This window comes from Nannobrachium achirus (assembly GCF_963921795.1).
Source record: "Nannobrachium achirus genome assembly, chromosome: 18".
Lineage (NCBI taxonomy): Eukaryota > Metazoa > Chordata > Actinopteri > Myctophiformes > Myctophidae > Nannobrachium > Nannobrachium achirus.
This window is the reverse complement of record NC_137825.1, coordinates 46,857,593-46,869,143: the sequence shown is the minus strand read 5'-3', so window position 1 is coordinate 46,869,143 and position 11,551 is coordinate 46,857,593. Positions and strand designations below refer to the sequence as shown.

The following is an 11,551-nucleotide window of genomic DNA, read 5'->3' as shown; positions in this document are numbered from 1 at the left end:
TTTAATTCAATATAGGCCTACATCTAATGAAGACATCAAATGAATAATCTATTGACACCACGGAGTAGCAGGATAGCCTATAAATTGAGTTGACTGCATGTCTTAAAGGAGTAGTTCACCCCCAAAGGGACTTTCCCCCCCTATTGATTAGGCCTATTCACACCATGGAGACTTGAGTTCAATATATATATTTTTCACATTCCATTTGTCAAAAAATTGATTATAGTCAATTACCCTGATGGTTTCCCCATTGCCATGCATTTGGGTTCCCATCCAGGACAACACATTTGGGTCCCCATCCGGAATCAATGGGGGTACATTTACTATAACGATTTTATTTTATTTATTTATTTTGTCTTAGGAATGCGACAAATACGGAACAATATTATTGAACTCAAGTCTCCATGGCATGAGTAATCAATAGAAAAACATGTTGGGGGTGAACTAGACTACTCCTTTAAATTGGGGACCATCCGGCTTCAACAATGAATGTGGTTTCAGTTCCGCAGGTTGTGTTCTTTTATTTCTGTTTTATTTTTTAGTAATATATTTGTCTGTCATTTAATGTGGTCATGAATTGAGTTCAAATGGACCTCAATGCAAACAAGCCATTGCACTTTTTTGAGGTTTAAATCCTTTTAGTAGATCTTGTACAGCAGGGATCTTCAACGTTTTCAGGCCAAGGACCCCTTAGTTGAGAGATGAAGCAGGGACCCCCACAACCTTTTCATAGATTCCATATAGTTTCATCGTTTGACAGCACAATCAGTGTATTTTGGATTCATGTCAATTTGTGTTTTCAGATATTTAACCACTTGAGCCGTCATTACCTAATAAACCTGACCTTTCATTATGTACTTAGTCTGCTCTTTTTCCCCTCTACACCAAACCTCTTTGCCGAAAACAAGCTGCTAGGCGTTGTAGATCGGCTATTTTTGGCTATTAAAAGTTCTCAGAATATGGACACTAGGGTTCAAGTGGTTAATATAAAAGAGGAGAAAAAATGTTTCTATCACACAAAGATTTGGAGGACCCCCTGAAGTAACACTGAGGACACCCTAGGGGTCCCGGACCCCCTGTTGAAGACCCCTGTTGTACAGTATCTGGACTTTACTGTCATGTAGGCCTACTATTCTATGTGAACTGCTAAAACAGTATTCAATCAATCAATCCATCCCACACAACAGCATGGGCCTACCATGGATTCGACCTGACAGATAGGCTATGTACCAGGAACTAAGTGGTTCTCAACCTTTTCAGGCCGTGAAAATAGTGATATTTATTTTCCTAGGTATTAATAACAAGGTCATTAATCAATTGTCACTTCGCTAAATGTCAATTTGGGGATCCTTGACATAGAAATGTTTGAGAACCACTGATTAAGAGCACAATAATTCTCATATTATGAGAACATGATGACGAGAAGAGATACGAAAGCATGTATCTGAGAAAGAAACAAGTAAAATCATTATTTTAATAACAAGACAAGCTCAAAGAAAGCTCCTCATTATTTTATTAATACGTCTTTTTACAATGTTTTACATTTAATGCAATGTATCAAACATGCGACTGAGTGTGAGCCAAGGACACACGTGACAGTCAAATAGAACACAGAAATATTGAACACACAAAAACAATGATCATGTATAGAACTGTATACAGTAACAGTCATTTCTTATTGAAAATTGTGACACTCTCTGTCACATATACTAACGGTCTAACTGTGATTAATTACTGATCATTTTGGACATTATTAATTGGTTGCACGCCGCATCACGTGCACCAAAAACAGCAGATCTATAAGCTCACAGCGCGTCACATCGCGACACATTGTGAGCTTGTAGATCTGCGATACTGTATATAAAGTATACATTTTTTTAATTGTGGAGATTTTTAAGTAATGTGGAAGGATCTTGAAAAACGTTTAACACCACAAATGTTATGAGGGGTCCCTGGCACAAAATCCTTTTCCCGTTTTTAGAATCGATCTCCGGTCTTGAATGGGTTTATGATTGAAGTGAGCCAGTCACTGCCACGATTAGGGATGGGACGATAAGCGATATTATCGTTTATCGTGATAAAAATCACGATAATCGTATCGTGGAGATTTAATTTATCGTGATATCGTCCTCCGTCATGCACTGGGATCAATTCACCTTTTATTTGCCGAGCTGTAATCCGGTACCACTTAAACCCTCTAAAAGATATTGCAATATACATACTTGATACAGTATTGTTTTTTTCATTCTCGATCAAATGTCTGTGGCCATAAAAATAGCAGATATACAAGCTTGTGAGCTTGTATATCTGCTATTTTTTGGGGAAATGTTCCACCCCAGGATAATGGATTTTGATTATCGCGATAATATCGTAAATCGCGATTTCTTTTGTCACAATAATCGTGAAATGACATTTTCATATCGTCCCATCCCTTGCCACGAGACAAACCCGTCTCCCAGAACGAGTTTGAATTCTAGCTGAACATTACTCTGTGACCCTCGCCGCCCACACAAAAAAGGCACGTTGTGCTATAATCAATACAAAGCTAACTAAAGGGTAACTGTCCTCTGTGTGTGTGTGTGTGTGTGTGTGTGTGTGTGTGTGTCACACAGACGTACATGCGGTTAATCTGTAAACCAGGGAACTGGAGTTGGTTCTATCTGGTCTGCTGGATGGTGGCGAGAGACCAGACAGTCTCACTCCCAGGTGGGAGCTGCTATACAGGGACACGTCGTGCAAACAACACCTGACCAAGCGTCGAGACGTCTGACCAAAATCGCACCCGTGTGAAGTGAGCGGTGCCGATGATGATGACAGACCCAAATTACGTCACAGGATAGACCCTGACTCAATAAGTATTTCTGGTAGAGTATCTCCACGTTTCAAAGGTGTATAATACTGTCACACAAAACTAGTGAAAATTCGCAGATCCACAAGCACACAGGCGTTGTGTGCTTGTAGATCGGCTGTTTTCACTAGTTTAAATCATTCTTAAAACGATAAATGCAAAACCTACGGTTTTGGACATACAAGGTTTCCACCCGACAATAGCGATTTGATGGCCTGTCCATTTTGTATGGACATAAACACATGGACATACAGTACACACAAAGCCGCTAGCACTGCTCAAAAAGAAGTCTCCCCCGCTTTTCAGCGTTCCCTGTTGTCCCTGCGTCGCGTTGTATGTTAGAAGTACTGCTGCATCGGTTCTCCCAGAATAGTCTCCATTTCCTGTAGGACTTTCTGCACCTGCTGCTCCACCTCCATAGACTCATCTGAAACACACACACACACACACACACACACACACACACACACACACACACACACACACACACACACACACACACACACACACACACACACACACACACACACACACACACACACACACACACACACACACACACACACACACACACACAGATGATTTAAGAGATTTTAAAAACACAGTCATATCCCATCTCGCTCAGGTTTTCCAGCTCTCCTGCCAGTCTCGGGTCCTTTATATCACCGTTTCCCAAGCACTGGGTCGGGATCCATTTGTGAGTCGCAGACACATTTTTATGGGTCCCTTCATTTTTGGTTTCTTACATTTTGTTTTTAATTATTATTTCAAAAGAAAAAAACATTCCCAAAAAAGCTAAAACTTTCATGAATTAAAAAATCAAACCTCGGTTCGAAGTGGAGCGGTGAATCTGAGCAGCTTGCTAAATGCCTAAACTGTAAACTGTGCCTGTGAGTGAGTGGTGAGTGTGCCTGGCCTGCACAAAACAGCGCCCCTCCTTTAACTAGTGTGTTGTGTGTGGCCACTCAAGGTATTGCCAGGCTACGGACACGGCCAGCCAGCCACCCAGCCAGCCACCCAGCCACATACCCAAGGACATACCTGTCTATTGGGAGCGCTTTCACCGCTCCAAAAAACTTTTTTCCCCCTTTTTCCCATCACAATTTCATGAAGAAATCAAAGAACAATCTGAGAAATTACATAAATTACAAACGTTGTCAGAAGTAGTGAAAATATCTGATCTACAAGCTCACAACGTGGCGCGAAGCGACGTGTCGTGAGCTTGTAGATCTGCTGTTTTCACTAGTTTAGGTCCTGGGTAAACGCCTAATCTTTCTTTTGGGTCACAAGCTAAAAGGTTTGTATTTATATAGACTGTCAAAACCAATCATTTGATGGAAGGCTGGGTTGGTCTTCCTTCTGCATAATGGTATATTCCATAGTGTACAGTTAAAGTTCCCCAAACGCAAATTATGCTCGTTCTGTGTGAGCAAATTGGTACCCTGCAGGTGTGTAATCCACACAAAATGTCATAGTCGCCAACATCTTGTTAGCTCCGCTGTGACGTTCAGGGCAGCCTTCAAGGAACAGGTTGATATTGATAGTTTTAACACTCATCTTTTATATTCTTTAATTACAATCTAAAATATGAACTCTTGTTATAAAAAACTAAAGTTGTCCTTTAACATGATCCTTGGATAGGGGGTTAAACATTTTGAACTGCTGGGGTCCTGGGTGATTCTGATGGGTGGTCTCAGTAAAGCCAGTGTACTACTCACTAGGGATGGGACGATACGCGATATTATCGTTTATCGTGATAAAACAAAACACTTGCGATAATCATATTGTAGAGATTTTATTTTATCGTGACATTGTCCTCCGTCATGCACTGGGATCAATTCACCTTGTATTTGCCGAGCTGCATATCCGGCATAATTTAAACCCTCTATAATTGGTAAAAGGTACTTATAATATACATACTCGATACAGTCTTTTTTTCACTCTCTATCAAATGTCTTCGCCCAAAAGAAAATAGCCGATCTACAAGCTCACAACGTGTCACAGCGTGACGCGTTGTGAGCTTGTAGATCTGCTATTTTTTGGGCAAATGTTCCGCCCCATAATGGATTTTGATTATCGTGATAATATCGTAGATCGCGATTTATTTTGTCACAATAATCGTGATATGACATTTTCATGCCGTCCCATCCCTACTACTCACCCTCCATGAGTTCGGCCAGGAAGGGGATGGTCTCAGGAAGCAGGACGTTGTAGTTCTCTCTCAGTTTACCGGTCAACTCCATCAGCGCCAGCAGGGACGAGAAACGCACCTGGACCGGAGAGGAGGACGCCGATTAACAAGAGCATGGGTCTTCAACAGGTGGTCCTGGACCCCTAGGGGGTCCTCAGAGTTACTACAGGGGGGCCTCCAAATCTTTGTGTGATAGAAACCTTTTTTATCCTTTTTTATATTAACCACTTGAACCCTAGCGTCCATATTCGGAGAACGTTAGCGAAACATAGCAGATCTACAAGCTCACAACGCCTCGTGAGCTTGTAGATCGGCTATTTTTGGCAAAGAGCTTTGGTGTAGGGGAGAAAGAGCAGACTAAGTACAGAGTGAAAGGTCAAGTTTATTAAGTATTAATGGTTCAAGTGGTTAAATATCTGAAAACACAAATTGACATGAATCCAAAATACTGCTGCATGTTTGTCACCCGAGTTGTACACTGTAAAATCTAGTGTGTCAATGTAACTCAAGAGTGCTGTCTAATGGGTCCATTTCAGTGGCGTCAGTTCAGAAAAAGCTAAGGTATGGCTAACATGACTGGTGTCTTGCACGCGCGCCTTTGCGAAAAACAGAGAAAACAATACAAAAATTTAAATAAGCGAATATTCGACTTTGGTGAACAACATCGAATAGTGACATTGATATTCGAATATTTGGTGAATGCCCTAAACTGTGACCTTCGTTCTGTGCTTTTCGATGCGAACAGCTAATAAAGTATTCAATCAATCAATCAATGTGTGTGGTACCTTGGCGGAGTCGTGTCTGGTCTTGAGCAGGATCTGGTAGTTGAGTGGCTTCCACTGGCTGTCGTCTCCCATGGCCACGGCGAACTGACCGATGCACGGCAGCAGGTGGGCGCTCACCCTGCTCTGGTACGCCTCGTCTCCTCCCAGCGTGTTCTCCAGCTGCAGCGCACACGCACACGCACACACACACACACACACACACACACACACACACATTATTATTTTTTAAAAAGTCATGAAAATGTGTGCAAATCTTTGAATGTATGTATTTTTAAAGCGAATGTTTGCAACTCAAATTTTGCTTCTGGGTGGTCCATGGAATTAAATATTTTGAGATGATGGTCCGTGGCCAAATACATATCATTTTGGCGGTCCTCCACATGAGAAAGTTTGAGAACCACATGCCATAGAAACATAGGTTTTTCAAAAAAACTTTCAAGAGGATTCAAAAGACACTTATAGAATCGGGTCAAAATCGTGTCAAAATTAATATGTTCAAGATTTTTCAAAAACAGCAGATCTACAAGCTCGCTTTGACTCTTGTAGATCTGCTATGTTTTAACACATAGGATGCCATCATAGGGTTAATGGAACTCAACGGGGCGAGTGTGCACACGGGCCTTGGCCCGTGTGGCGGCCGCGGATGTGATCGTTAACGTTGCAATGATATAATCCATCAGTGTGGCTTTATATAAGCGCAAAATGTAAACAACTGCCGCCATTTTCCATTCACTAAGAATAAAGCCTCACTGAAGCGATCTTCGCAGGGCTGCGCGCGCGTCATGCGAACGTGCAGCATGCGTGTTGCGTAACGGCCGCTAATCGTTATGTGTAATGTAGTGTTTTTTCTAATCTGGCGATAAAATAGTAATATTGATTATTATTTATTGGTAGAAACGCCAGGAACACCAATTTTGATATAAAGATGTTTCCAGACGTCTTTTTGGCTATTTTCGCAGCCAATGTGTTAACCCTTTCAGTGCCCAGAATCACCACTAGAGGGCGCCCAATGGCCATAGAATCCACCATAGACATACGCTGTATATGCACAAGCCGTGCGCAGCCATGACGCGCCTGAACACTTTCCTTTGTGCATGAACAGGATGAAGTTAGCTTGAAGTTAGCTATTGGCTACCAAGCATTTTAGAAGCCCTATTTTCGGCGATTTAGCCGTGATTAAACCTTGCACACCTCATGGATATGCATGGAACAGAGAAAATGAGCTCTAAAGATCCTGGATTGCATTGGAGTGGATGGCAAATATCGGCGGCGCGACGCTCTCGCGGGCCGTGTAAACAGATGACGGCCGGCGGCCCGGCTCGAGAATTTAGCCCGGTGCTTCGGTAAGGCCTCTGGATGTTTTTTTTTATTTTTATAAAAAGCCGAACTAGTTCGGGATTGGCACCTCGAACGTTAATAAGGTCCAAACTATCCCGAACTAGTTCGGGATAGGCAAAATAAGAGTTAATAGTTAAAGCATAAAATAATAATACGCAATAATGCGTACCCGTTCTGAATGGGTTAATGGGTAAAAAGCAAATGGAATCCAACACTGACCTGGTCGACCAGCGGCCCCAGCAGGGTCTCGCCCCTCTCCTTGCTCAGGAAGCGCTGCGTGTCGTACAGGAAGATCTTGAACATGCAGTCCAGAACGTACTGCAACAGCATGGTGGTCTTCTTCACGCCGTTGTCGTCCTCCGAGTCAAAGAACGCCTCGTCTGCAAGGGAGAGAGGGATGTTCATTTAGATCAGGGGTGGGCAACTTTGATGATGCCACTATATTTTCACATTCACTCCAGAGGGCCACAAGCAAAAATATCCGATCTACAAGCTCAAAACGCACTGCGACGCGTTTTGAGCTTGTAGATCGGATATCTTTTGCTATTTTTGAATTGGAATCTGGAATGTTTTTTTTTAGCTATTTTTGAATTGGAATCCAGAAAATCATTTTTTTAAATTTAATTTCAAATGCATTTATATGTTAACTTTATGAACTTAAATACATATATTTGACATAAAGACTAATGCAAAGTCATTAAGATACTAAGACTGATGTAATTAAAGCTAGTCATGTTTGCATGGTTGGAATTGTAACAGCTTAATTCAATGCTATATCAGTATTACAATATCAACCTGCGGGCCGCATTAAGTGAAGTTGCCCATGTATGATTTAGACAGAAAACCTTGATTTTGTTTTTAGTCTTTTGAATAAAATGTAAATGAGTTTTAGTCATATTTTAATCATCTGAAAAGTTTTAGTCGGGTTTTAGTCGACTAACTATGTACAGTTGATTTTGTTGTGAAAAATGCAGATCTACAAGCTCACAACGCATCACAATGCGATGCGTTGTGAGCTTGTAGATCTACTATTTCCACTACTTTTTGAAACTATATGAAGATTTCTCAACATGGAAATGATTATGACGATTGTGCAAAACAATTGCCATTACCTCAAATAATTGCGAGTAGACAATTATGTAATAATTGTGACCACCCTAAAACTAGATAACTGCAACGTCCTAGGGTTTGAATGGTGTGAGCAGTAGTAGTGAGTAAGAGTAACTGCCCTGTCTGCAATGCAAGTGTTTCCCAAAGCAAATGTTTTTTTTGGGGGAGAGCTTGTTTTGGTTTAACTCAAGGTCCTGCCTCACAGCAAGGCCTTGAGGCTTAGGTGGTGTGCCAGGTGATAGTGTGCCCGCGCCAAGCTCTCAATGGCCTTGTGGCATCAACAAGCCCCGCTGTCCAAGTTGGCAAGCCATGGTGGATGGATGGCTCATCATGTGAGCCAAAACGGGAGCTCTCTAGATCACCGTTTCCCAAATACTGGGTCGGGACCCATTTGTTGGTCGTGGACAGGTTTTTAAGATTGTTTTTGTTTACTACATTTTGCTTTTAACCCAATGAGTGCCCCGGGCCACAAGGTGCCGCTAGAGTGCCAGAAATATCTCTATAGGCCTTCGCTCTAGCACACTGCCCGTAGTGCCTTGGGATTTCACTCCAGCCACTGTTATGTATGGCGAGAGGAGGAAGTTAGCTAACACTTAGCCATTAGCGTCTTTATTTTTTAGAAGCCCGATCTAAAGCTATTTCAGTCGCAAAAAAACGTTGTCTTTGGTCTGGGAACACAATTCAGAGAAAATCCTCTCTAAAGATGTGACTTTATATTGGATTCGGCGGCGAGATGCGGCGCTGTTGCCCGATTACGGCCCGTGGATGGCCGAGTCTCGGCCCCGGTCATGGATGGAAATTTAGACCGGGGCTTCGTTGAGGCCTCCGATTAATTAATTCATTTTATTAAATATCCCGGACTAGATCGGGATAGGCAGAATACGTTGCGCCGCCGACAGTATAGATTGAATTTTTTTTGGGGGGCTCTAAACTTTATTTTAAACCATTTTCAATGGAATAAATCGTCGGACCATCTACCATCACTCGTTGGAAAGCGTAGGACGACCCAGGACCACCCACATCTCTACAAGCAGCTCAGGGTATGTAAAATAGCAAAACGAATATTGTATTGGATTGAAAATAAAGAAGGGTTAATTATTATAATTTCTAAACATTTTCAAAATACATTACCAAAAAAGCATTTTTTCCCCCCCAAAAAAGCAATGATTTTTCTTAGTAATTTCATGAGTAAATAAAAGAGAAATCTAAGAAATTCCATAGATTTTAAAACAAATGTTGAAGAAGTAGTGAAAATAGACGATCTACAAGCGCACAACGCGGTACGATGCATTGTGAGCTTGTTGCTGTTTTCACTAGTTTGGGTCCCGGACAAAAGTCTAATGTCTCTTTTGGGTCTCCAGCTGAAAAGTTCGGGAACCACCGCTCAAGATGAATCTCAATCACAGCAGGGGCATCAAGTGGTTATGGCAGGGGTATGCAGCTGCCATACCCTGGGTCCAGGGGGGAAAATAAGTTACTTTTAAATATAAATCCATGAATGTCTCTTTGTCTGTCTGTGCTGGTTATTATGTTGTTAAATTACAGTAAAATTACAAAATGGTCACTTTAACAAGGTATTATAATTATATTCTCCACACTTTTATTCTCCCCATCTTGACAGAATGGTATGTTCCCAGGTTCCGCAGGTCAGCTGCACAGGTGCATAGGCGATTCTAGCCTCTTCCAGCAGGGGGTGCACGACCTCTATTACCTCATGCACGCGCGCTGCGCGCGTGCATGCACGACGCTCGCGTGCGCGTTGTTTTAGCGGATTTCTGCAGTTAATTTTGTACCTTTATCCGGGCCATGGCAAGGGTCTCTTTCATGAACAAAGTTGGCTTCATTTGGCTCCTCTGGGTCTGGGCCTGGGGTAACAACAGTTGAGTCTGGAGTGGGGCTTGCTTGCTGTGGAGGAACCGGGGCCTCGGTCTCCGGCAACGGCGAGCCTTCCACAGTGATGTCGGTGGCTGGATCACTGCTGCTGCAAGCTCCGTCCACCTCCTCTGGTTCACGTTCATTAGCATTACTGTCAGTGTCGAGTGAACCCGTGTTCACATTTCCTGATGATGAATTATCGGTTGTGGCACTGGGTTTGCTCTTTTTTATAAAGAATTGGTCAATTGTCTTTGTATTTATAGTTCGTTTCGCCATTATTGCTGCTCTGCTGCTGTATCCATATTGTTTTAGGCGGGCGGAAACAGATAAGGAAATCACGGAATTGTGGGGCATCATATCAGAGAGTCACACAGCCGGCCAGCACAGGTGTCAATCTCACAGCCCACCCACAGTGCCTGCCAAGTCTGCCAACAGCGCCGTCGCCAAGCAAGCTGATAGGTCTTACATTGCAAGCAAGCAAGCTGAAATACTTGCCCCTCCACCTCTCTTTTTACGCACATTTTACAAATCACGATCACTGTTTTATTTAATAATTATAAAATAAAGTTACATTACAAAAAAAAAAAAAAAAAATCAAAATGACCGCCTGGCGGCCAGGGGGTGCACGTGCACCCTAGGACACCCCTTAAAATCGCCTATGCACAGGTGCAATGCATTTTGTTAATTGTGGGATGTTTACTAACATGCCAAGTTTAGCTGCACTTGAACAACCGCTCCAGGCTGTCCAAGAAACCGTAGAAACGGAGGAAAAAATAAAATGTACTTAATAAATGTTTCCGTTGCTAAGGTATGGCAACATGACTGGTGTCTTGCACGCGCGCGAAGGCGCGCGTGCAAGACACCAGTCATGTTGCCATACCTTAGCTTTTTCTGAACTGACGCCACTGAATCACAGCAATCGTGGCGGGGGTTTTGGTTTGGACAACTGGCTTTGGAATCGAAAACACACATCCTGTCTACGTCCAATCCATGTCCTAACTGCTAGAATCCATAAAAAAGTCTTTCTTTCCCAGATTCTCCTAGACCCGCTCCGTCTCCTAGACTCACCGGTTTTAGCGACGTTGGTCTGTCGGAGGAGGTCGGAGAAGGATTTGACCAGGTTCCCGGCGAAGAGGACAAACAGGCCCTTCAGCCGGTCAGCGATGCAGTCGGCCAGGCGGTAGAATGTCAGGAGACGCTCCTTACCGTCCGTCTCCGTCTTACTCCAGTCAAACAACTACGAGAAAGAGATGTGTCGAATACTTATTTACTAGTAAGACGCCTCAGGGTGACATGCGACCTCGCCCTAAAGGACGAGGTCGCGCCAATTCTTGGCCATCTGGCCAGTGATGTATATCGGACCAGTTACCCATATATGCAGAATCAGATCCATGTACTGTATAT

The 11,551-nt window shown here is 42.8% G+C and overlaps 1 protein-coding gene across 2 annotated transcripts in view; it reads right to left on the bottom strand.

The window, feature by feature from the left end:
- Positions 1–1,505: 1,505 nt before the first annotated feature.
- LOC308303332 (HEAT repeat-containing protein 1-like) overlaps positions 1,506–11,551 on the bottom strand; it is a gene marked incomplete at its 5' end in the record, with an annotated part of 77,314 nt that continues 67,268 nt past the window's right edge. For both annotated transcript variants that reach the window (XM_080747687.1, XM_080747688.1), the window contains 5 exons: positions 1,506–3,275; positions 5,010–5,118; positions 5,825–5,983; positions 7,382–7,542; positions 11,216–11,384. In XM_080747687.1, coding sequence (XP_080603813.1) covers positions 3,187–3,275; positions 5,010–5,118; positions 5,825–5,983; positions 7,382–7,542; positions 11,216–11,384 — 687 coding nt within the window. In that variant the 3' untranslated portion in view covers positions 1,506–3,186. The remainder of the gene's footprint in view (positions 3,276–5,009; positions 5,119–5,824; positions 5,984–7,381; positions 7,543–11,215; positions 11,385–11,551) is intronic.